At 40.1% G+C, this 27,234-nt stretch overlaps 1 protein-coding gene across 3 annotated transcripts in view; it reads left to right on the forward strand.

Annotated features, from left to right (window-relative positions):
* RORA (RAR related orphan receptor A) overlaps positions 1-27,234 on the forward strand; it is a gene marked incomplete at its 3' end in the record, with an annotated part of 544,635 nt that overhangs the window by 509,021 nt on the left and 8,380 nt on the right. For 2 of the 3 annotated variants that reach the window (XM_084640795.1, XM_084640796.1), the window contains 8 exons: positions 8,685-8,826; positions 10,581-10,976; positions 15,018-15,139; positions 19,239-19,371; positions 20,063-20,170; positions 22,173-22,283; positions 23,163-23,275; positions 23,844-24,008. In XM_084640795.1, the coding sequence (XP_084496921.1) occupies positions 8,685-8,826; positions 10,581-10,976; positions 15,018-15,139; positions 19,239-19,371; positions 20,063-20,170; positions 22,173-22,283; positions 23,163-23,275; positions 23,844-24,008 (1,290 nt within the window). Of the gene's footprint in view, positions 1-8,684; positions 8,827-10,580; positions 10,977-15,017; positions 15,140-19,238; positions 19,372-20,062; positions 20,171-22,172; positions 22,284-23,162; positions 23,276-23,843; positions 24,009-27,234 lie in introns of those variants that run through there. The other variant, XM_084640794.1, reaches the window with a different exon arrangement.

Raw genomic sequence — 27,234 nt, forward strand, 5'->3', positions numbered from 1 at the left:
TTGTGATTTTAGCTGTTCTACCTTAATCTAGTGATATTTATATTTAATATTTATTTGTGTTTTACAAAGAAATAAAAACCTCACTGAACATTTGCAAGCCTCCTGCCTCTTACTTGGGCTTAAATGCCTCTTTAAAAAAAACCACCCTCTTTTTTGGTAAAAAAAAAAATGAATTTCCTCATCTGTCTATTGCTAATGTCCTCTGTGAGAGTTAATTTACAAAACATGTTTAAGGGTGAAGGGAAGAAGGTACCTATCTCTGTAATACTTCCAATTGTCATTTTTTGCTTTGTTGAGCAGTATTAGACAGAACTGAATTTTCATTTGTGATTAGTAAGCACAATCCTTGAAAATCTGCTGGGTACAATCATTAGAAGAGGGAGAGTGATTGAGTGCATCATCTCCAGCTTTGTCCCTAAACACAGAAACTATTTTCAGGTAATACTTGATATTCTAAATTTAATTCCTGAATAGCTTGTAGGGACTTACAGTGAAATACTTTGATATTGGGAAACAGAGTTTTGAATTTGAATAGGGTTAGAAGGATTAGATTTTCAGTAAATATCAGTAAACACCAATTTCATCAGACATATAAATTGAAAAAATATTTCCATCGATAATAATCAAAATTTACACAAGCAAAATAAGATAAAAATGATGCCTGAGAATTTAGAGTTTGATTTAAGGATAAAAGCTTTGTATATTTTTTATGTGAGATGTTGACAATTTGTGTTTTAACAGTTACAAAGCTTTAAACTTTTGAATTTAACATCTGTCATTAAATATTTGTCTGACACACACACACTATTTCCCACAGCTGTTAAAATTTAAATTGAAAAATGCTTAGAAATAAAGATTGATATCTGCTGAAATTATGAAAAAATAAAAATCGAGCACTGCCATGCCTACTTCTGAATTATGCCTTTAGCGCTCTGGATACAACTAGTTTCAGGTTCTTCTCTCAGTGGTGACAAGCTCATGCCTAATTTGCCAGTTAATACACAGGTGTGGCCACTCTCCTTACTTGAATGCATACATTCAGTTTCATAACACCTTTCACACAGGGCACCTGAGGGCATTTCTTGTACTTTCAGAAGTTTAAAGGCACTCAGCACTCACTCTCTTGGCACTCTTCAAAGCTGTGAGAGTTGTTTCAGTAAAAAATACAACTGGAGTATTCCTATTGTTGCTTTGAAGGAAAATACTTTTGTTTTTCTTTTCACTTGGACTTCAATTTATGCATGAATTCAGCTAGTTCTAAGTTCTCCGATTTATAAAAAAAAATAATTTTTTTTTAACTTAACTCTGAGGGTCACATTGACTTTGGCTATATTTGCCTTTAAATCCTGTTTGGAAGCTGCTTTTTTCTTTTTTTTTTTTTTAAATACTGTTCTGCCTAAACCAGTTTCCAATAAAAACTGGTGAGGTGTTATGGATGGAACCTAATCATATTATAAACTGGGTTTATTAGGAGCTTTGTATAAACTGGTAGACACTGTAGGAAAACCTGTCTCAAATGTAATTACCAGTTTTGTTTTTTGCATTTGTTTCCAGAGCTGTTAAACCCTTAATCTTTATAAACAAATACTTACACAAAAATCTTTCCCCTTGAAATCTAAAAAATAATTTAGTTGTCATAAAATGGTTACAAGTACAGTTGGAATATGTTCATCCTCTTCATGTAACAATTATCTCTTGTTATGTTTTTAAAAGAAATTTGAAGAGTTTGGTTTAAAATCGGAAAGGATTTTCCCTCAGAATTGTTAGTTGCTGAGAATACTGCAAAATGTAATGGTACGTGGATGTCTCTAAGTATTAGCCATAAATCATGGGATTATGAATAAGTCTTAGTTGTCACAGGCTTGTGTATAATCATTCCAAAACGTCTGCCATTAGTATGCAGCAAGGCAGCTGTCAGCTGTTTTCTTGTAATTAAACAGCCAATGAGCAGCTAATTAAGACATATGTGTATACAGCAGTGGAAGAGGGGAAGCTAATGAACTGTAGGAATCAATTCATTAAATGAAAATTGTCAAAAGACCAAAACATGAGATCAGCATTTCAGCCTGTGCCTAGCCGGAAAGGGAACCTATAAAGTAAGATTTGTGACATCAGGGAAGCACAATTGAATTTCTCCCCTCCTGAAGAAGGAACCTAAACCAACATGTCTATAATACTCACCCATTAAATAAAAAGAAAAGGAGGACTTGTGGCACCTTAGAGACTAACCAATTTATTAGAGCATGAGCTTTCGTGAGCTACAGCTCACTTCCTCAGATGCACAAGTTTTTTCATGCAGTTGATAGATTTCCACTCCATACGGCTAAATGCAGTGCCTTGCATAATGACAGGTTTCAGAGTAACAGCCGTGTTAGTCTGTATTCGCAAAAAGAAAAGGAGGACTTGTGGCACCTTAGAGACTAACCAATTTATTAGAGCATGAGCTTTCGTGAGCTACAGCTCACTTCCTCAGATGCAGCTGTAGCTCACGAAAGCTCATGCTCTAATAAATTGGTTAGTCTCTAAGGTGCCACAAGTCCTCCTTTTCTTTTTGCGAATACAGACTAACACGGCTGTTACTCTGAAACCCATTAAATAGTAAAGTTATTGAAACTATTAATAGGTTTGGTGAAAACTGATATTTACATTTCAAAGTTGCTTTTTTAACAAGCTTGTATCCAAGCTGACAAGCAGATGAAAAGTTCCCCTACACTTTTTTCCCCAAAAAACTTGATTTTTTGGCACTCTATGAAAAAACATAGTGTGCTGTGTATAAATAGGAATTTGAAAGGCAGAGTTGAAGCTAACATTCAATTCTGCTCCTCTCTGTTCTGCTAGAACTATTTTAATCTATGTATGCAAAAAGAGACTTTAGGATGAGATCCTGGCATCATTTGAAGTTGATGGGAGTTTTATATTGACTTCAGCAAGGCTGGCATTTCACCTTCGGTGCAAACTATGTAGTACCAGAAAACCCTGAACCAAATTGTGCTGTCAGTGACGCCATTGTGAGCTTTTAGGGAGGGTCAGGATCTGTCACTTATTTTATATCTTTGTATGATGCCTTGCACAGTGGAGCTTGTATAGGGGTCAGTCACAGACAGTGCACCCCCTCATGACCAAGCACAGTGGAGCAGCCACTTGGACTCTGTAGCCCCTTGTCGACAGTCCCCTCCACGACTGTGGTTGTTTGACCCTTCTCACCACTCAGCCCTCCAGCCAGGTCACTTATAGTTCACCCCCTTTCTAGCATAGTGGAGAGTCCAGCAAACAGAGTCTAATGGCCTGAGGCCGGGTCTTCAGCCTCACCCTGGGCTCAGTAGTCCTTTCTCCCTTGAGGCAGGAAGGCTTTTACATCCCTTTTCCTGCAGGCAGGTAGGGGAACCAGGCCCTCTTTCTTCTCTCCTCTGGGTTCCAGCCCAGGGACCCTGTAGTAAGCAGCTACGGTCTGCTTCCTCAGACTCACTGCTCTTCCCCTGGCTCTGACTCCTTACACCATTTCCTGCCGGTTTTGTGGCTGATACAGTCCCCTCAGACTCACTACCAGCCTCCTTCTGCCTGGTTTGCAGGCTCTTATCCCAGCTGTTGATGATCCACCAGTTAGGTACAGCTGAGGAGCTATCTACTCTGTCTCTTGACCCTTTGGTGGCTGTGACAGTATGGAGTTTATACCCTCCATCACAGGACCTAACTTGGCTATGGCGTTTAGGAGCCATACTGATGGTAACAGTAATTCTGAGAGCATATGGCTTCTAGCTGGCCTCCATCAAAAATGTTAATGTATATTCTATTTTTCCCCCATACCCCTGCTTTCCCTGCAGGAAGATCGTGACTAACTCAACACCTTTGACAAGACAGTGCAGATTGTACAAGAGTAATGTATATTGTTGTGTTCTGTTTTCAAAGAAAATTCCAAAGAACTGTAATTGCTTGTAATAGCTCTTTGATGTTAGGGTTTTCACACATACATTTGTAATAATGTGAGTCCAAAGGGTTAAAGAGTTCTAAGATAATTGGCAAAAATATATAATTAATGACCCTGGTCATTTTTAAACAAAAAACAAAACTCCACTCAGGTAAAATTTGGCTTTTCTTTTTTTTTGTTTGCCCATCATTAATTACAACCCAAACCCCTAACTGGAACATTCCTAAGCTCTGGGGAAGTTTGGATCCATTTCTGAAAATTGTGACTTGGGCTTTGCTGAGCTTTAAATGCTGTTGTTTTCAGTAGACACACATAGTATAGCACAGTTGATCTTTAAAAGCATTACACTACATTCATCTGGTGTAAACAGCAAATGCTTTTAAAGGTCTCAGTTGTAGATGGCATGGTTCTTTAGGCAGTGCTGCACTGTTGAAATCTAGTTGCAAGCTGTAACTTAGTTGATAAATTGTACACAAAAATGTACTGGGCAGATATGTCTCTAGGACAAATCTAGAAAGAGCCAAAAGCCCAGTAAGTTTCTCAGTTACAATATTGAAAAATAACCCTCTGCTTGAAACCGATCCTTAGTAGCCTTCCACAGACTGTCCCCATATAAAAAGGCTAACTGGCAATGTAGCCACCCACAACAAATTGTCTGCTTGCCCAAATTAAGGATTTACCCAGAAGAACGCTATCATTCTTCCAGTTGCATGCAGGGCCAAATTAACTCATCACTGAGTCCTAGGAAAACACAATGTGGGTCTCTCTAGTGAACAGCTAAACTAGATGCTCCAGTAGTAGGAATGTGTTTGTATTAACCCCATCCTGACCTGCACAGCTGCGCTAGTGATCTGTTAACACAAGCACATGGGGCTCCTGTGGCAGGGTTGTTGCTTAGTTAACTCTCTCCTATCCAGATCTATTTGTGACTGGCTCCTGCTGCACAGACACTTCCCTATTTAACCCTTTCAGGTCCGCCCTGTTAGTCCACCCCCGGACTCTCCACTGCCCTTCTACAGTTGAGTCCCCTGTGTGGACAGTCTCACTGTGTGTGCATCTCCCCACACTTGTAACAGGTCTTGAGGCTGTTGCTGAGCAAGTCCTGTAGGCAGCAGTGAGGACATGGACTGCTGGAAGCAGGGTGAGGCCAGGCAGGCTCCTGAGTGAGGTGCCCTGGTGCAGGAGCTGACCCAACCCCCCACGAAGTGGCAAAGAGAAGCAATGCTGGCTGCCCCACTTCCAACTCAGGTTTGGCCTGGTCACCCATTTGTCATGATGGAGGGGTGACTGGGCCAAATCTGAGGGAGTGGTATTGCTACCTGGCTGATGCGGTAACTGCACCACTCAGTTTGGACTCCCCTCCCTACTAATTTGGGCCCCAGGCATGTGCCTAGTTTGTTCATGTATTAATTCGGCCATGGCTGTATGATCAAGTTGCCTTGCAGGATCCCAGTGTCTGGCAGTAGGAGATGAAGACATAGCACAGTTCATGTACTAGGACAAACATTAATGCACCTACGAGAATGGGCAGTTTGGGGAACTGGCTGGTTTAGGGGTCCAATAATGGGAGAAGGGGAACCTTTCATCTGTCACCAGTAAAGTTGATATCCAGCCCAGGGAGTCCTGGTCCCATTTTCTAGTGGGCAGGTATCTACTTGCACCTTTACTAGGCATGTTACTAACAATGCCAGTGAGCATGGAGACTGAGCTATCTTCTTGGTCACTGAAGTGTCAGGGCCCTGGACTTCAACTGTCCTTCAGATAACAAAAGGGCTTCAGAGCAGTTTCCAGTGATGTCGGTCCAGCACTATTCATTACAACTGTGTGAATAACTGATTTTTTGGTTTGCTGGCAGTTCTGAAAATTCACAAAAAAACCCAACTTTGTGTCAACCAAAAACCAAAATTTTTCAGAATTTTCTGTGAATTAGAAATCAGAAAAAAAAATTCTTCAGGTCAAACAAAATCCTCTGTTTAGTTTCTAGGCATTTTAAAACTATATATATAATATAAAGCAACAAAAATGAAGGGCAGGGACTGGTCTCTGCCCAACCTTACTCCCACATGAGTGCATCACCAGTGGGCTGTTGGATGTTTTGAGGTTAGTCTCTCTCATTCTCTCCCATTGAAGCAGTTCCATTTTGTAAAAATACTTAAATACTAATTGGGCCGGAGACAGAGAGTAAAACTGACTCCATAGCCTAGTGGTTAAGGCACTCACCTGGGAGAGGGACACCTAGATTCCAGTCCCTGATCCAATAAATGTTTGTTATATAAATCCCATTGTAAATTTAATCTGAAAAATCAAAACACTTCATTTTGGAAATGTTAAAATGAACTGTTTTAACATTCCCCAAACCCCCCCCAAAAATTTTTTTTACTGAAACAATTCACCAAAATTGACACAAATTTGTAAAATGTTTTGGCCAGCCTAAATCTGCCACACACACACACAAAAAGGTTTTGGCTGAAAAAGTTCACAAACACTAAAGTCACTTAAAGCTCACTCTTGAAGAAACAACCAGGGTCACAATAGAGAGGCGTGGCTGATTAGAGACAGCACCACAACACTACAGGGCTGAGGGAAGGAACCTTCAGCTCCCACTTTTTTTTTCAGTATGAGGACATCTACTAGGGCAGAGGTGGGCAAATTACAGCCCGTGGGCCACATCCAGCCCACGGGACAGTCCTGCCCGGTCCCTGAGCTCCTGGCCTGGAAGGCTAGCCCCCGGCCCCTCTCCTGCTGTCCCCCGCGCAGGCAGTGCTCTGGGCCACGGGGCTGCGTACTCATGCAGGGCAGTGCAGCAGCGTGTCTGGCTCTGGCGCGGCTCCCAGACATGCTGCTCTGAGCGGCATGGTAAGGGGGCTGAGGCCGGGGGGTTAGATAAGGGGCAGGGGATCCTGGGGGGAAGTCAAGGAGCAGGGGCAGTTGGATGGGAGTGGGGTTCGGGGCAGGGGGTCCCGGTCAGGGGATGGGGAACAGGGGGCAGTTGGATAGGGCTGGTTCTGGGGGGTGGAGTCCCAGGGGGGTGGTTAGGGGCAGGGGTCCTGGGAGGGGCAGTCAGGGGACAAGGAGCAGGGGAGGGTTGGATGGGTGGGGAGTTCTGAGGGGGGCAGGAAGTGGGAGGGGGCGGATGGGGGCGGGGGCCAGGCTGTTTGGGGAGGCACAGCCTTCCTTACCTGGTCCTCCATACAGTTTTGCACCCCAGTGTGGCCCTTGGGCCAAAAAGTTTGTGCACCCCTGTGCTAGGGTGACCAGATGTCCCGATTTTATAGGGACAGTCCAGATATTTGGGGCTTTTTTTTTATATGGGCTCCTATTACCCCCCACCCCCATCCCGATTTTTCACACTTGCTATCTGGTCACCCTAGCATCTGCAGTCAGCTACTCTTAGATATAAGGGGAATAGCTGATGTAGGACTCTGTCCACACCTTTCTGTAGGTTTGGTTCATGTGATTTTGCATTGTGCATTGACTTAGGGTCATGTTCTTGTCTGCAAGAGACCGGCTGGGAAGTTGCTTCCTTGTGATGCAGAATTTCTCCATGCTGTTTGTCTCACTTGCTTAGACACCAGGTGCATGTGTCAAGGTACTTTAGGATTTGGGCTTCAAATAAATAAAACATTGGTAAATATCCAATAATAATTAAAGGGTGCCTAGCCTTTCTGAGGAATTATTTTCTCTGCAATACTGTTCATTAGTCCATTATGTGTTAACGTGAAACTAAAATACTGAGTTCACATATCTGAAATGCCTCTTTATGGCATTCAGCACCACCTCAGAACCCTTGTGAAGTAGGTATTACACACTCATGCATGCACATTTATGAGTGGGGAGTCTGAGACACAGAGATGAAGTGAACTGGCTAGGATCTCAAGGTGAGCCAATGACAGAGTGGGGAATTGAACCAAAGAGCCCTGATAACCAGGACTATGTTGTAACCACTACCCAGGCTCTCATTGTTTTTAACGTTTTCTTGCGGATATGACCCTGGTGACTGTCCATTACAGAGAGTTCAGAAGAACAGAAAACAACTCACTGAGTGAAAGAACTTACTTTAGCAACAAACTAGAAAATCCATCTCTTCCCCCTCCCCATAACGAGTTGATCACATTCCTGACTGAGAGAAGCTCTGACCATCTACCTCCATCTTTTTTCTGCACACACACTTGCCCATGCACACACATTCAGCTACACGCACACCTCTGTGATTACACATCAAGGTCTGTCATCCTCCCATCCAAAAAGAACAGAATGGGATGTCAGAACAACAGCTTAATCTGCCAAGGAGGTAGAGCGGTAGGATTCTGCATTGCACTCCCTGTCCCTGTGGTCTGAATGTGCTGTCCCTGCTGAGCAGGAAAAACCGGGAATGGCACCTAGATTTTCCCATGGCAGTGAAAAACACCTCTGCTAGGACACTGGCTGGCCAGGAAGTTGATCTTGAAACACTTTCTCTTACTCAAAAAGGGTTGTTACATTTGTGTTACAAAAGTATATTAGAGTATCTCTGAAAATAAAGAAGAAATGTGTAAACTCTTCCTGCCTCAGATTATTTTTTCATTTAAAGTTTTTTGAGGGATTTTTTTTTAGAAAAGAAGTATTTTTTTCTCAGGGGAAAAAAAGTTAGCTCTTTAATTTAATGAATGGGCTCCTCTTAAACATAATTTTCTATTAAGCATGAATACCATTCAGAATCTTGCCTATGTATGGTGTCCTATGAATCCAGTGATTGATAGCATCTTGTATTTTATCATAGGGCTTTTTCAGGAGGAGTCAGCAAAGCAATGCCACGTACTCCTGTCCTCGTCAGAAGAACTGTTTGATTGACCGAACTAGCAGAAACCGCTGCCAACACTGTCGATTGCAGAAATGCCTTGCTGTGGGGATGTCTCGAGATGGTGAGCGCTGCTACTCCAGGGTTGGCATGTGTAAAATAATACTTAGTACAATGCCTGCTCAAATAAATCCTAATGTAGGACTTTAACATTACTGAATGCTATGTTCATATCTGAGAATACCCAGTGGCTTTTATATACTGTATTCTATAATGAAAATCTGTCAGTGCTATCAGAGAGCTAAACAGTTACTTGGGTTTTTTTCTCCCCATTTGCTATAGTTGCCAACTAACATGCTTGTCCCTGGTCACCCCATGAAGATGCCACTTTTAGTCTAACTGTCCTAACATTTGCTCTGTGTGTTTTACACCCAGATTCTTACTGTTGAAAGTAAGACTCTAATCATTAGATCAGTGTAGACCTGAATTATTTACAATTCATGAATGAGTCAAATATTTGGATATGTACAATGTGTGAGAATGGAAGAGTAAAATTGCAGAATGAAAATACTTAAAATATTTTTTCTTGGCAAAGAGAGAAACCTTATAACTTCCTTTTAAACATGATAGTTAATGTCTTCCTAAGACCAAATGTTAAGTGCTCTCCATACTAAACCCACCTTGTATGCATGCATGACAACTTGTATGCAATAAAATGGACAGGCAATATTTCACGTAACACATTTTAAGGACATTACAGAATACAAGACCAGATTCGTAACTGATGTAAATGAGTGCATCTCCATTGATTTAACTGGAGCTGCAGCCACATTGACCAGCTGAGGATCTGGCTCAGTCAATATTGTCAGCAATGTCCCGTGCCCATAATCCAAAATGTTCTGAAAACAGTGCACTGCTTTGTGCACATAATAAATGGGACCCTACTGCCTTTGACTTATTTTTTATGTTGAATTAAATGCCTGACTGTTATTTAAAATCTCTAATGGTTGGTCTCATAAGTGGCTAGGTTTCTTGGAGTGTTTGACCTGATACAGAAACACACATGCTGATAGTTTTCTTCCCAAAAACATGAAGCCTTTATAGCTGAGATAGGTCCCAGAAAATGTATAGCATGTTCTTAGGAAGTGCTGTAATATGCAAAACCACTGATGCCAAGCCAACACAAGTCTTTTACTTCTGATTTTAATGTGCAAGTTCATGAATATATCTTTTCATGCAGCATATTTATCTTGTGGATTTATTTACTATAAATCATTGACTAAATGTTTTTGTTTATCACACTGACAGACTTGGAACACTAATAAATGTCTGTTGTCACAAGATGGCTTTATAGTTTTTTCATGCGCCTCAGTCCTGATTTCTATAAAACTTGCTATTTGAGCCTCTCGTGGACAGAGCCCACCAGTTTATACCTAATCAGATGTTGGCTACACTTATGTGTGTACATGCAATAGGAATTGTGCTATTTGTGTTATACCACCAAATTTCATTTTTAATTGTCGTCCAACAGTGATCAGATTTGACGGCCTGGATGTTGTAACTCTGACATCTGTAGAGGTGAACCTGGAATGAATATTATCTATTATTTATACAGTTGGAGAGCTAATGAACTACCAAAATAACAATAAAAGCAAATGGTTAAATTAAATGTTTTATTAAAACTGCCATTTAAAGAATATAAGATGTAGCAGGAAATGTGGTAGTTAAGTTTGTGAGTTTCCTGTGGGTACCTGGAGATACTTGCACAGATCTAGGTTTTCGGAATGTGTTCGTCACTGGTATCTAAGCACTCGGGATGGTTATGGTGCAGTGGTGATGATGTATGGAAATAAAGTGTGTTTTGTGTATGTATTTCAGCTGTAAAGTTTGGTCGAATGTCAAAAAAACAGAGGGACAGCTTGTACGCAGAGGTGCAGAAACATCGAATGCAGCAGCAACAGCGAGATCACCAACAGCAACCTGGAGAGGCAGAACCACTGACACCAACATACAGTATCACCACCAATGGGCTAACAGAGCTACATGATGACCTCAGTAATTACATTGATGGGCATACCCCTGAAGGTAGCAAAGCAGACTCTGCAGTTAGCAGCTTCTACTTAGACATACAACCTTCTCCAGATCAGTCGGGTCTTGATATTAATGGAATCAAACCAGAACCAATATGTGACTACACACCAGCATCGGGCTTCTTCCCTTATTGTTCTTTTACAAATGGGGAGACCTCGCCAACTGTGTCCATGGCAGAATTAGGTAATAAGAGAGAAAAGTTTCCATTGTAATTGCTTTAATACCCTTTGGATTCAGAGTAACACATTTAGCCTTCTGTGAATGCTGCTCTGAAATTACACACAGCCTTGCTGTTTTCGTACAGCTGCAAGAACTGCTCCATGAAGCGCTCGGCACCCTGAACTTCAGCTGGCAGTTGATGGCACTCAGCACCATACAGAATCAGACCAGCAAATCCCACTGGCTCCTTGCTGGTGGAATTTGGGTGGTTTAGAATCCTATTGGAGGTGGGGTGAACCACGAATGCTGGCAGTTAGTTAAAATCATTTTTAGAACTGGGCAAATAATATTCCTTGAGTGATTTATTTGATGAAGAATAGCATTGTTTTTGTTTTAATTATCAGCCTAATATTTTTCCTACCTCTACTCCATTTTCCAGCATAAAATGAATAGGCCTGATTCGCTACTATTTTGGTGTCATTTGCAACTGTGACATATGGGTCTAGAATGCTGTTCTAATCTGATGGTATTTATACTCAGTTTACTCAGGTGACTCCAGAAAGTGTGAAGTAGAGGAGAATCTGGTCCCAAATTCATTAGGGAATGAATTCTAGGAAGTTCTGTTAATTTCCCTAGGGCCCTTATAACGACAGCTTTACTTAGAATGTTCTGCCCTACATTTTGCTCCCTGAATGTCTTCTTGAATACTGAACTCCACAAAAATACTTTAGTGACTTGTGTTAAGAAGGGCTCTGTAAGGTGGCTTGCCAGCATTACACAAGTGGTTTTTAAATTCCAGTTTGCTTAATTGAGCAACCAGTGGTTTTAAAATGCCTGCTTTGTTTATTTCTGTAACGTTCATGCTAAATACTCATTTACAACATCACTAAAAGTAAAACAATCTATTTGAAAAATATCATATTCTTTGACAAATCAGCATAACACAAGTTTGATTTCCCACTCCCTATTTTTTTTGTTTGAAGTCCTCCTCCTCTACTTGTGGAATCCAGTTCTCTGCAGTGTAGTTTGTTGTGACATTACAACCAGAGGATTACGTCCCTGTTTCAATTGAAATAATTTGAGCCTTAGATAAGTAAAAATGAGAAGAAGAAATCGGAAAATAAAGGCTATGCCAGCAGCTTTGTCTCAGTCAAATGGTTTTGTGTTTGTGTTTTCATGGGTGATTATTAAAGGATAACCCGACAAAGGCAAGGGAATTGAAGGCTAGCTCATCCTAAGTGAGATGCTGAGTTTGGAGCCTGGCTTAAAGTTGTGGTTTATTACGTTACTTATCTTTTGAACTGGTTTGTAATATGGTTTGGCTGGCCAACATGGACAGGGCCAAACACTGTAATGACCATGTTTAAGTATTTTCCAATGTAGGGTCCCTGTTCAGGAAAGTATGTAAGCATGTGATTAAATACTTTCCTGAATTGAGGCCTAGATTTGTACTTTGCCCCTCTATCAAATCTAGCCCAGTGTATCTTGCAAATACATCCTCCTCCCCGTGCTGTCAGATGTTGTGACTAGGTTCTAATGTTGGTTTTTGAGTGTATATATGTATGAAATCGCTGCTGGATCATATGAAAGCTGTGGTGGCAACAACTACTTTATATCCTATGTTGTGTAATTTAGATGGTGCATATGATCAGCTTTTATTGAAGGTTGTAATGTAAACCTTTATTGAATTTTCTTGATCTTGAGAAAAGGCTTCAATTAGACCATTTAGCATGATGTGAAACAACCTGTTTTGTGGTGTGAGTTTATTATTTAAGAATTTTTCAAACAAAAAAACACAGCTTTCACAGAAAAGCTGACTCAAGGGGCCTTAAAAGGGGAGTTATGGATGACCATTCAGATACATTTTAGGGCCAGAGCTTCATGGTGGTTTACCCAGTGGAAGCACTGATTGCAGAACTGTGCAAGTAGGGGGACCAGGATTTTGCTCTTCAATAGATCTGTTTCCATGTGCTTAAATAGGGATGAGTAGGGAGATAGGTTGCAAGTCTAAGGGCAAGTTTTTTAGGCGTCTGCCTTTGAAAAACCTCTTCCCAAAATATGTACAAATCAGTTATTGATAAGCCATTCAGATGTGTTTTAACAAAGCATATTGGCAAAAGAAAGATGGCCTCTAGAATGACTATATTATATGTAGATTTCAGAGTAGCAGCCGTGTTAGTCTGTATTCGCAAAAAGAAAAGGAATACTTGTGGCACCTTAGAGACTAACCAATTTATTTGAGCATGAGCTTTTGTGAGCTACAGCTCACTTCATCGGATGCAGTTGATGAAGTGAGCTGTAGCTCACGAAAGCTTACGTTCAGATAAATTGGTTAGCCTCTAAGGCGCCACTAGTACTTTTCATATTGTATGTAAACTTCCATCACGTCGAAATGGCTACACTACTACTTTAAAACTAAGGAAAATTTGAGACATTTGTATAATTTTCTATCTTGGTTCCCTAAAGGCTATATTCTCTAGCAAGATTTCTTTTTAAAAAATCATGTCTAGAGAAAAGAAACTTGCCTTTCCCAAGGAGGCAGCCTCTATGTCAGTGTCCCAGCTGATATCTCGCAGGATGGGTCCTCTATACCTTACATTCCTTTTTAAAGAAAACATTTATCTTATTTCAAATGTTCATGGATTTAGTTCTGGAGAAAGATGCCAGTTTGGCAGCCCTGGCAAGAAGTGCTGTTTATTCATGAAGCAGCTTACAGCACCAGCAGGGCTGTCATCACCCCACCTCCACTAATGTGCCTCCATCCTAAACTGATGCGCCCATTGACTCCTGGGCCACTCTTCTGTGGCTCCTAGTAAGGAGTTTAATTTTTTGCTCAGTTTCCCAGGTAGGTTTCCATCTCAGTAAAAACACCAAGACCACCAGCTAGTACAGTACATTACATTGAGAGCAAAGTGAAACTGTGAGTTTGCAGATCACAAGGCTTTCTCAAGTTTCCAGGGAGCTTCACCTTTACATAGCTTCAGATGGGTTTTCCTCCCTAAAAACCTATTTGGCAATCATTGTTCCTGGAAAGAGGAGCTGTTTCTCTCAAATCTCAATATGCCTACTTCAGCCCAGGTTCACCCAGACGTCTTAACTAAGCTTTAAGTTGGTAATGAACTAATAACAGAGCAAATCTACCTGTTTTTGTTCATTATTGAAAATTTCCTATAGCTGCACTTGTGAACCAGTGACATACATAAATGGGTGTACATTGCCCTCTACTGGATGCTCTCCGACCACTGTGGGAACACTCTCAGAGCTATTAGGATATGTATACAGTGCAGGAATATTTTAATTTAATTTAAATCAGGGGTGATTTAATCTAGCTAGTTTGGATACCAATAGCAGGTAAGCTGCAGCAGCCCAGGACGCTAGGTACTTACTCAGGTGGCTAGCCCGCACTAAAGTCCATGCTACTATGGATCAACTGTTATTGGTGTCTGGACTAGCTAGATTAAAGCTAGCTTGGGTATGTCTACATGTGCTGGAATCTTCACCAGTTCAACACCTCCAGTTGCAGTATAAATAGCCCCTTACAGTATGTCTACGCTGCAGTGGGGAGCATGCCTCCCAGCCCAGGTAAACAGACTCGCACTAGCTCTGCTTCAGCTAGCACACTAAAAATAGAAATGTGGATGTTGTAGCAAGGGCTGGAGCTCGGGGAGGTCATCTGTGTCCAAGTCTGCCCAACCCCCTGGGTCCAAGCTCGGGTGGCTAGCCTGAGCTGCTCCACTCTGCTAATTTTAATGTGCTAGCTTGAGCAAAGGTAGCATGAACCTGTCTATCTGGGCTGGAGACCTGCTCCTAGCTCCAGTATAGACATACCCTCAGGGACCAGGATTTTTTTTTCTTTTACTTGTATCTTTTTGCAAATGTCATAGAATATTTTTCAAAAGGACAATCCAAGGAGCTATTGGAGTTATCAGAAAATAGATTAAGGTTCTTTTCATAATAACTAAAGTTTCTACCATAATTTCTGCAGTTCATTCTTCTGCTGGACAGGAATCACACAGGGGTAGGTTTGCTCTTTTAATGCATGCCACTTCTTGCTCTCTCTTTTAGAACATCTTGCACAGAATATTTCAAAGTCACACATGGAAACTTGCCAGTACTTGAGAGAAGAGCTACAGCAGATAACATGGCAGACTTTTCTGCAGGAAGAAATTGAGAACTACCAGAACAAGGTATTATAAAATGACCAAAAAAAAAAAATACACAAAACCAAACAAACCGTATTTAGGCCTTCTGGTGTTTTTTAAAGTTGTTAATCTTATAACAGTCTGTTAACTGTTAAATTCAGCTTTTTCAATTTTCTATTTCCATTAGGAAATTTTGGTTTGTTTGTATGCAGGAGAGAAGTATGTACCCTGTACCTTTAATTTGTGACCAGTAATAAGCTGGAATGAAAAGTCACAAGTGGGTAGTGATTTCTCTGGATCTTGCATGTGGGGTTTTTACAGGTGTGGCACATACTCCTGGTTACCTATGCTTAAAGAACAAGGGTTAGAAAGACGGAGCCAGTGAGTGCCACTCCTAAATGGTAGAATGAGTCTCTGGATTAGTGAAATCAGTGTTGTCTTCCCTACGTTGACATCAAGCTGTATCAATAAATGGCCTAGTATCTTAATGCTGTATTTCAGATCCCAAGTGCTCAAACATTATGAGTCAGGTCTCAAAAAATCATGAATTAAATTTAAAAACCATAAGATTTGGGTCATGGTATTTTTCTTCTGGTTTTTGAATGTTTCATTTTCATGTTTTCACGCTTTTCTCCACAACCTGGAGGGGTGGAAACTTTTTTTTTTTTTTAGGCTGAGATTCTCTTAGAATGGCCTGACTCCAGGAGCTAGTGCTTTAAGAAATGTATCAAGTATCATGAGACTACTGTTAAAATCTTGAAAGTTGGCAATACTGTTTAATAAAGCTGAAGTTTGGATAAAAGGTTAGCTGGGTCAGGCTCAATCAAGAGCCTACATGCAAACTGATGTGCAATTTGGTATTACCCTTGGGTCCATTTCAACATTGCTGCTTTCCCAGATTCTTTTAGTGTATATGTTTTGGAGTATTTGTGCATTTTATTTGTGTGTTAACCAGTTTTGTAATGTATTTTTTTGTTTATGCATTTGGTCCCTGCCTTGTGTAAGGGGAGATGTACAGTTGTGCTGCCCAGGGAGAAACGTTGGGAAGAAACTGGCTATCAGCCAACTGGAATGAGGGCAGTGTAGTCTAGTTGTTGGAGAAGGCAGCAGGCCTAGTGGTCGGGGTCAGAACTGTAGTCAGTAGCCAGGAAACAAAGCCAAGGGTCTAACTGGAAGGCAGGAACTGGGCACCAGAGTCGTGGGTCAAGCTGGAGCCTGTAGTTAGAAGCCAGAGCCAAGAGTCAAATCAGAGGGCAAGAACTGGAGAGGAACTGGAGTCTCAGGCAAGACTAGGTGCAAGACAGGAGCAGCAGAAACCCTGTAACACAGGGGCAGGCACACTGGTGGGCATGAGCATTGCAAAGCCAGCGAGCTGCTGCTGGCTTAGAAGCCAGCCTCAACAGCAAATCCGGTTGCGTGGCTAATCAAGCAGCCTGCTGCAGCAGCTGTACTGATGAGGGGGCTTGAGACTAGCTCTGCTGCAGGCCCTCATTCTTGACACTGGGTTTCCGAGTCATACTTCCGTTCCTGCTCCTCACGCTTGGGGACAATCATTCTACTTCTAGCCCTAAGCAGAAGTATAATACTCATAGACTGTGCAGCCCGAAGGCACCATCATGATCACCTAGTCTGACCTCCTGCAAGCTCCAGAAGTCTCCTCGCGTAAGGTCGGTTCTCCATTCTTCTGATCATCCTAGTAGTCCTTCTCTGCATCTGTTGCAGTTTGAATTCATCTTCTTAAACATGGGAGACCAGAATTGGACTTAGTATTCTAGATGAGGTCTCACCAGTGCCTTGTATAATGGTAATAACACTTCCCTATGTCTACTGGAAATACCTTGCCTGATGCATCCTAGGTTCACATTAGCCTTTTTCATAGTCACGTCTGATAATCATCCTGTGATTGACTGATACAGCCAAGTCTTTCTCCTCCTCTGTCACTTCCAGCTGATACATCCTCAGCTTACAGCAAAAATTGTTGTTGTTAGTTCATAAGTAAATGACCTTGCACTTCGCGCTATTAAATTTCATCCCATTTCTGTTACTCCTGTTTTCTAGGTCATCCAAATCTTCTTGTATGATATTCTGCTCCTCCTCCATATTGGCAACACCTCCAAACTTTGTGTCATCTGCAAATGTTACTAGCTCATTTCTATTTTTTTTGCCAAGATCATTTAATGGAAATGTTAAATAATATCAGTCAAAAGATCAATCCCTGAGGATTTCCATTAGTAACCCCTTTCTAGCTTGACAGTTCATCTTTCAGCATGACCCATTGTAGTCTCTCCTTTAATCAGTTCCTTACCCACCTTTTGATTCTTGTATTAATCTCCATCTTCTCCAGTTTAACTAATAATTTTCCATGTGGAACTGTATCAAATGCTTTACTGAAATCCAGGTAGACCTACTGCATTTCCTTTGTCTTGAAAATCAGTTATCTTCTCAAAGAAAGAGAAGGTCTGGCACAATCTACCTTTTGTAATCCCAGGTTGTATTTTATCCCAATTATTGTTTACCTGTATGTCCTTAACTACTCTCTCTTTCAAAATTTGTTCCAAGACCTTGCATATAATTGAGCTCAAACTAATGGGCCTGTGGTTTCCCAGATCACTTTTTTCCCCCCCTTTCTCAAATATAGGTACTGTACTTGCAATTCTCCAGTCATAGTCTACAGATTGATTAAAATTCCTTGCTATTCAGCTTACAATTTCCTGTGCCAGTTCCTTTAATATTCTTGGATGGAGATTATCTGGGCTACCCAATATGGTCCCATTATGCTGTTTGAGTTTGCCTGCCATCTCATATGTGGTAGTTTCTACTTCCAACTCCTTGTTCCCATTAGCCACCCTGCCACTGCCTCCAAGCTCCTCATTACCCATATTAAAACTAAGGCAAAGCACTCATTTAGGTGTAGGGCCAAATCTAAATTCTTTAATCTCTACCCCATCCTCAGTGTTTAGCGGTCCCACTTTTTCTCGCTTGTTTTCTTTTTATTTATCTGGCTTAAAGAACCTTTTACTCTTGGTAAAGGACTCAACCCTTCTGCCAGCTCAGCTGCTCTGGCCAGAGCTTTGGGAAGTGCAGCAGAGGCTCTGCCCACCATTTGATGGGTGAGGGAAGGGAAGGATTGCCCAGTTCTCTGCACTTCCAGCCACAGTGCAAGGAGGCTGCACCAGGGAATAGAATGCAAGTGTCTTATTCCTGTTTTCATTCTTGCATGACAATATAGGGCCATGCTGTAATCTGGCCCCTAAATTGCACTGGCTGCTTAATATGTAATGTGCAAGGTTAATTATTATTTAAGATAGTGCATTTCTGTTTGGAGAATAAAATCCTAGAACTGGGTGTAAGGATTCCTGGTTTCTGTTTACAGTTTTGCCTTTGAGTCACTCTGCAACTGTGGACAAGTCACTTAATTTCACAGTGCCTTGGTGTACCTGTACAATGGGTAGCACAATGCTGTCCTCCTCAAAGGTTTTGTGATGCTTAATTAGTGTTTGTATTTCCATAGCACCTTCCATCTGAACGTCACAAAGCACTTACCAGTGAAACAGTTCTTGGGAAGTAGTATTAAACCCACTATTGTTCAGATAAATATTTCTTGTGTTCTCTGCAGAACGTTTATCGTATTAAAAAGTCCCAGTTTTTATACTACATAGGTAGTTTCATTCTAAATTGAGGCATTTGTGGTGCAAATGACTGGATACCAATACCATAAATAATATGGGATATATATATTTTAAGATCTCCTTGTTTGATTTAAATTTAGTAGGAAACAGAGTACTTGGTAAGAAGCATGGAATTGCTTTTGAGAGCTTAGTTATGTCTGTTGGGTCCAGTTCTGCCTTCTGTTGCACGCATACAATTCTAGTGTAAATCACTGGAAGCAGTACCCAGGCGTCTGAGGGGAGAATCTGTCTCTTGAGACAAGAAGTCCCAGCCTAGATCTCACTGCCAACAGTAAATGAGTGCTGCACGTATACATATGCCTCTATGAGGCTTGTTTACCCTCTCCGCCTCCTAAATTGTACTCATGAATGTTGGCGAGGGTTGGGAGCTCTGCTTTGCTTTTTAACTTCATTTTCCTTTATGAAAAGTGGCTTACACAAGCTTGAATAGTGATTTATCCCTTTCTCTTCAACAGCAGAGGGAGGTAATGTGGCAGTTATGTGCAGTCAAAATAACAGAAGCTATACAGTATGTCGTGGAGTTTGCCAAACGCATTGATGGCTTTATGGAACTGTGTCAAAATGATCAAATCGTGCTTTTAAAAGCAGGTATGTTGGTGAATTGAGGCCTGCTTCTAACGAGCTTTTAACCTAGGGAAATGCTATGTAAGTAAAATGATTGAAGCCAGTTTTGACTTCAGATATTTCCTTGTTAGGTTGTACTGAAAAACACAAGTTTTATAGCTCTTTCCTTGGATACATGTGTTCATCTTAGATGTTCTGGATGGAAGTGTGTGTGTGTGTGTGTGTGTGTGTGTATGTATCTGTGTGGAGCTTCCATTAGAAACAGTGGAAGTATTGAGTGGGTACAAATGGCTGGGTCTAGAACATAATATAGATTTCTGATTTGTTTTGATAACAGTGAATAGCTCTTTTCAAGGCAGAAGTTCAGACTTTGTTATAAGGAAGATATTATAGAAATGATGTGGTTTACAAATAAATGGAGAAGTTCTTATATGTTCACCAGTGTAAATCCAATTTAATTGCCTTGACTTCAATGGAGGGACACTGGATTTATTCTAATGTAACTAACTTTTTAGAGATTTCTTTTAATGCTCATGGTAAATCAAACCGTTCTCAGTTATAACAGCAGAAACCAGTAGAGTACTGGACCTATATTGAATGCAGTCTAGATTACATTTTAAAATCCCTTTTTAAAAAGTTTTTCCATTTTGTAACTGAAATCTCTGTTAAAATAATTAACTCTGTGTAATCAACTCTGTGTATTGTTTGCATTTAGGATCTTTAGAGGTTGTGTTTATCAGAATGTGCCGTGCCTTTGACTCCCAAAACAATACAGTATACTTTGACGGCAAGTACGCTAGCCCAGATGTTTTCAAGTCATTAGGTAAGAAAATCTCAAGTACTCTGTATAAAAACAAGTAGAAAAGAGGTTAGAAACTGAAAGAGGACCATGTACAAAAAATAGACTGGGACTTAAACACTGTGTTAGGCTTACAAAGGGAAAAGTTTAAAGGTAACTCAAAATCTAGTCTTGGATTGCTTATTATGTAAGGTACTATGTATGGGTCCACTTTTTAAAGTTGGTTGACTAAATTTGGGGACCAGTTGAGTTCAATGGAAATTGAAATCATGTAACAGAATGCAGAATTGGGCCCTTAGTGTTCAGATCAGGCACCCAGATATCTGTTTTAAACAGGTCAGTGCTAATCTGAATATGCGTTCAGTTTAGGCACCCAGATTTGATAACTGGAGTAATATTTGATACATTCTAACTATACAGAAAAGCAATTTCTTGGGTGAATTTGGACACCACAATGTTATCCTTTCAAAGCTCCTGGTCTTCTTTTTAATCTTTCAAGAACGTATATACACAAAGATGAAAATAACATTGCTGTGAGATTATTGGAAGTAGATCACTTGAATAAAAATTGAATTTTTTTTCAATTTCCCAGTAATTTGCCATTTTGACCTTTTGTGTATATTTTTGCCAGTTTTATCTGGGAGATACTATTAAGTTTGTGTATGGGGTGTAAGCTGGATAAGATAACATTGAGTGCTGAAGGATAATATGGCAGTGAAGAACTGGCTGTATCATTTTACAGATATTCTGCATGTATTTAAAATACCCAAAGGTACAAAGTATGGACATGAACAGTTCAGGTAGTAATATTGTATGCGGGCTGCTAGCTGGACTCCACCAAAATATACTTTCAACCTTAACTTTTTAATTTTTTTCTCCATGAGCACCAAAAAGTCTAAATCAGGTTGGTGTATAAGATCTGCGGGGGAAAGCCCAGTTCCAACAAATCCTCCAAGGCCCTCTAAAGCGGGGCTCCCCTCCTGCAGATTGTAGGAAGCATGTGTGATAGTGGTGGTAATCTGAGTTATACCTGCATGGCAGATGGGGGTGGAAGGGAAAGGAAGAAGAGATGGGGAGGCTCCTATCCACATCAAAACCTTGCAGCACTCTGCTTTTCCCTGTCCTCCTCTTTCCATATTTCCCTGTGCATACATCCTATATATGCCTCCCTCAGTTCCCTGCATCTTCTTCCATGGCTATCTCCTCTATCCTATTTCATTTGCCGTCTATGTTTTTGGGTTCCCCTGCACTCCACTTCATCACTATTGTCCTGCCTCATTAGTGTCCTGTCTCCTCTGATGTTCCTGCTCCTCTTGGATCTTCTAGAGCTAGTCCCATTTCGAGGTTGGGAGCCACCCCTATCCCAATTCATGTCTGCTAGGTCCCCAACCCATTATATTCATGATTTTTCCCATACTCCTGCCCCACCCCACCCCCGGTCTCCTTTCTCTTCCTTCCTCCTTTTCCTGCCTCACCCTCTGGCACCACCCAGCAGCTGGAGTCAGATGGAGGTCATTTTATTTTTATGAACATATATAGTACAGTTGCTCTTGATACACTTTAAAACAGCTCCTTATGCATTTCCCTGCAATCCCTCCCAAAAATACCAAAGGCACTTCCTTCATCAATAAAACAAAACCAATATGAAAATTTTAGGCCAAGTCATCTAGAGATCAAGTCAGCCAAAAATTGTTTAGATATTTGGAAAGTGTAGTGGTAGTTCACGTCTATTAAATGACTTTAAGTTATAAAATGATCTGCTTTTTACCAAATTTACCAGAAAAAGATACAAAACTTCAGGAAGATTGGGGGAAGTTGGAGGTGTATAAAAATGGCCCATAATGGGCTACTAGCTTCAACTTTATGATACAACTACCATCAATCCATACTTCTTTACAGAGAGGAGCCCTGGTCTTGTAGGTATTTCACATCCATTAGCCTCCTCCCTCAGAATAAAATAACTGTGCCATCACTTTGAAGCAGTCTCCTCAGAAATCCTGAATGATACATACCTTCCTTTTGGCAGGTTGTGAAGACTTCATTAGTTTTGTGTTTGAATTTGGAAAGAGCTTATGTTCTATGCACCTGACAGAAGATGAGATTGCTTTGTTTTCTGCATTTGTTTTAATGTCTGCAGGTAAGATGTAAAATATCACTCTACATTTGTCTGATGGAACCTAGTGATGGTTTTATTATGGAGTATGCCTTAATGATAATCTGGTAGGCAACCCGTAAGCATGTAATGTAATCACCTTCTTGTATGCCCCTTCCCTAATCATTTCCTACTCTGGATTTTACTTTAACAGATATATTTAAAGGTGGGTGCAAGGGTAATTTTGCTCAAATGAGTCATCCTAATATATGCCCAAATTTTGTTGCCCTTAGTCCCTGTTGAGTTGTACATGTCTCTGTGAATAGTTCCATTGAAACTAATGGATCTCCTCGAGGAGCAAAAGATACTACCATGTGAATAAGGGTGGCAGGTGTCCCCTGATTTGCAGAATGGTAGCTACATTGTCCTGCCATTTGGCAGCTCAAGAGTATTTAGTGTTGTGTTTTCTTAGTGCAAGAACCACAGAATTGTTTGGTTCTGCCACCTTGGCGATGTCAGATGTAATGCTCCTGGGTTGCCAAGAAGTGCACAGGAATGATTTCTTTTAAATATGCTTTTCTTAAAACTATTTGTTTCAATTGTTTTCTGCATGTCAAAAAGAAAACCTTGCAACAAAAATCCTTTGGTTAGTCATTCATCACATAATCTCATCATCTCCAGGATGAAAATATTGCTAGCTTAATTTTGTATATTCTGTAATACAGTCTTATGAGCATGTGACACATTAACAAATATGGTTCAAGCTTGCCGAGATCCTCTAATACCTCCTGTATAAAACTCCACTGGAATGGAAGGGAGGTTGGCAACAGGAAAGATGAATGTAGCATAGGCTCGAAGAACATTTCTATGCATATTGTGATGCCAGTGTGCAACATCAGAAGTATTCACTTGCTTTACATTTAGATCGTTCATGGCTTCAGGAGAAGATAAAAATCGAAAAACTCCAACAGAAGATTCAGCTAGCACTTCAGCACGTCCTGCAGAAGAATCACCGAGAAGATGGAATTCTAACAAAGGTGAGCACCAAAAACTATGCCTCATCCTCTGAACATGAAAGCATTCTACACTAGTAACAGCAGCATAATTACTGTCTAACAGCTCTCATCTGGCCTTTGTATCCCTCTCCTTTTCTAGACTTGCTTGTTCAAAATCCAGCCTGCCTAGTTTCAACCACTTCCTAAGAGAACCCAGAGGGGGGAAGAAAGGGTTGAGGTAGAGGGGAGAGAGAACTAGAGTGGTTAGAGAAATCTAATTTTAACTTTGAGCTTCATGAAAAGCCGTCAAGTGTCTCCTCTCTTTATACCTTCCCTCTCTGTTCCCACAACTACCCCAGTGAATGTTTTTGCCACACAGGTTATTATTTCAGCCCTACTACAGAAGTGGAATTAGGCCCCAAAAAAATCCGTGCTGTTTAATGATTTCCTCTCTTTGAATCAAACAAGCAAGTGCATCTTTTAGCTGCTAAAATTCATCTTTAAGGAAAACAATCAAGGTAAACTAGAAGTGGTTGATCCTAAAAGCAAAATCAGAGAAGAGAGCCTGTTTTGTGTATGACTGTATTTTTCTTGTGTGTTTTTCTTCTAGTTAATATGCAAAGTGTCTACTTTAAGAGCACTGTGTGGACGACATACAGAAAAACTTATGGCATTTAAAGCAATATACCCAGACATTGTGCGACTTCATTTTCCTCCATTGTACAAGGAGTTGTTCACTTCAGAATTTGAGCCAGCAATGCAAATTGATGGGTAAATATATCACCTAAGCACTTCTAGAATGTCTGAAGTACAAACGTTAAAAAGAAAGAAAACCAAGACACTTTATATGGCCCTGCACAGACCTAGGGAGCCAACACACTGCACATCTTTTGGCGGTCGGGGTCAGGCAAAGGATGGGAAACAATGAAACAAAGTTGAACTTGTTTTTCTCATGCATATGATTTCCATTATGCCTACAAATATGGACCCTTTTTCTGTCTTGACTTCTCGATCTTTGACCTCTGTTTACACAGAATGAGGGTACTAAACTCAGAAGGTTTCTTTTTCCTTGTAGTTCACTGCCCACAGACTTTCAACAGAACAATCAATTTGTTGATCCCAGCAGAGTCCAGCGACTGGTGTGTACTGCAGAGGTTTCAGCATCAGTTTGCACAACTTGCTCATTGTTTCATGAAGGACAATATTTTTCATCTACCATTGATTGCCAGTAGGCAGAATGGCACGAAAAGGGTCCATAGCAATAGCAACAATAGCATTATAATATATTACAGGGTAAATGGGCATGAAGACTATATATAGAAAAAGAGATAATGTTTATATATTGTTTTAATTAATATAAAAAGTAGTTACTGGTATAGCTTTTCTTGTTGAATTGATAAGGCACTTTCATTTTGCACCTTTTTCTTTAAATTAAATGCTAGTGTGTTCATTGTCGTGTTGCATGTGCACCAGAAATTCAAGTTTAACTGAAAAAGGTTTGGAAGGTACTGATACATTGGAAGGTATTTATGCTGCTGTTTTCAACATTACTTTTCAAGACAGGCTGGTCACATCCTGAAATGAAGACATTGATTTTTAGAGTCTGAAAACGATGAACATTTTCTAAAATCAAATTAGCTTCTCAGCTGCTTTTTAAAGGGTGCTTTTATTTTTATACACAACCCAAAAGTTTCAAATCTGTGTGTTTAAAATTGCACATCTAAATCCATATTTAGCCTCTGAAATAAAAGCCCTGATTTTTCAGAAGTGCCAAGCACCCACAGCCAAGAATTTGCTGAGCATCTGCAGGTCAATCACAGCTGCAAGTGTGAAGCACCCTTGAAAATCGGGCCTTTAATTGTGGTGTATAAATATGGGTATGGATGCCCAACTCTATGAACCCATGTTTGAAAATGTTGACCAGAGTGTAATATATACACATACTCATATACTAATATATATATATGTGTGTGTGTGTATGTTATATATACTGTTATATACTTTTAAACTCCACATGGTAAACAATGCACTTAAAGCAAAAGCCTAGTCCCATTGAAGTCACTGAGAATTTTGTTATTGACTTCAGCAGGCTGTTTTTCAAAATCCAGCAATTTTCTCCAGCACAGCACAACAGAGAAGTCCTTTGCTTTTAGAGCACATATGTATGGCTCTAGAAACAGCTAGGTTTATTTGGAAAGAAGCACTCTCTAAGGCTTATCAAATAAGTGCAAACTGATAAAATAAAGGCACAATCCTTTTGGTAGAAAGCAGGCATTTTATATTCTACATGAAACCCGAAAATCATGAGAGTGGACTATAGAATGAGCAGTAAGATGATAAACATACGTTGTGTAATTCCAAAAATGATTGTGATCCATGCATTATACTAATAAGGGGCCAAATTTTGCCGTCTTTATTTATGCAAATTACCATTCCCTTTACAAGGAGTTTTGCCTGAATATGGATGGCAGAATTTTGTCCCAAAGGAGGAGAAAAGTCAGAATTAAAAATATTAAATTAATTCTGAATGAGAGAGCCATATTAAACAACGTTAAGGGTAAGTTATCTAGCTTGAACGAGAAGGGAGCCCTCCCTATATTTATTTGGAAAAGTAGTTTTAGGATTGCAGCCTGATCTTCCAGCTCAATTGAACCAGAATGTTAATCCAGGAATTCTTCTTTGGCAAACTCTCTGCCCTCAGTCAGCCACTGGAAAGCCAATTTCTGCCTCAGTGTCATTCCGATGGTACTTCTGAGATTGGATGAAGCCTGACAGGAATGTAGACAACTTCTGTTTTATATGGGAAGCCAGAGATAAAACATCATAATATAACCACTGACTATCACTTTGAGTCATTTTGGATTAAATTTATCCACTTATTATAAAGTGAGATGTACAATCTGTTCAAAATTCAGTTTTCTTTATTTATTAATGCAATCCCTAAATGTTTAGTCCCCGGTTGTCTACACCCATGTTAGAAGTGTTATGCAGCTGTGGCTTGCCTGAAATGGCATTTAATAGTCACTGCAAAGCTGGAACCGCCTCCTTTGAATTGGAAGCAACTGGGGTGTTGAATTGGGGCTATATGGAAACAAAGTGAAACTTTGCATTTTCCCATATAGACAGTTTCTTAAAGTTATTAACAAATTGGAGTAGCACCTAAGGGCTATCACCATATTCTGCTAGGCACTGTACAAAGATATAATAAAGGGCAGCTCATGCCCCAAAGACCTTGTGAAGTGGCAGCATGCTCCAAAATATGAATAACTTTATTTTCTAAGATTGGTGTGAGTATAAGATCACACTGTAATTGTTTTTACACTACCCATCCAGCCCCTGCTCCTTTTCCTATGATCACTTTTTTTCTTTTTAGTGTAGGAAGGAGATAGGGAGAGAGATTTAAATAAAAGATTTTGGTATGTGACTAATCTGTGTGGTAAAGTATATATATAAAATACCTAAACAACTTCCCAGGTAAACCTACTTAATCCTTTTTTTCTTTAAAACTGAAATGGCAGGAATGGTATATTTACCTGGACAAATTGGAGCCTCTGCACTTTAACAATTAATAGCAGTCATTCCAACACATTGTGTTAAAGGGACACTGCCAACTTGAATGTTAATAAAATTAAGTTTTTTGTCTTTCAAATTCATTTGTATAGAGTACATTTTTAAATAGTATTGCCTGTTGTTGTTTTATTAAAATTCTTAAGGTTTTATGCTTCTCTGTTCGTTAAGGTTAATAAGGGCCTTTTCAGCAAAGTAGAAACTAACTGGGTATGGAAAACAGTGAAATTGTGCATATGACAGTTTTTTGTATATAGACAAAGTAAACTAATAAGACAGAGGAATATTTTTTCACTAACATTTCATTTGTAGTCACTGTAGTTGTTGCCAGTAACTATTAAGAAAAAAACCCTCCAGACAAATGATTTTCAAGTTGACTGTGTCTCTTTAAATCTATGGGGCCTAATGCTCCTCTCACACTGTGTTAACTGAGG

This window comes from Lepidochelys olivacea (assembly GCF_965140295.1).
Source record: "Lepidochelys olivacea isolate rLepOli2 genome assembly, chromosome: 10".
In the NCBI taxonomy this organism is placed as follows: domain Eukaryota; kingdom Metazoa; phylum Chordata; order Testudines; family Cheloniidae; genus Lepidochelys; species Lepidochelys olivacea.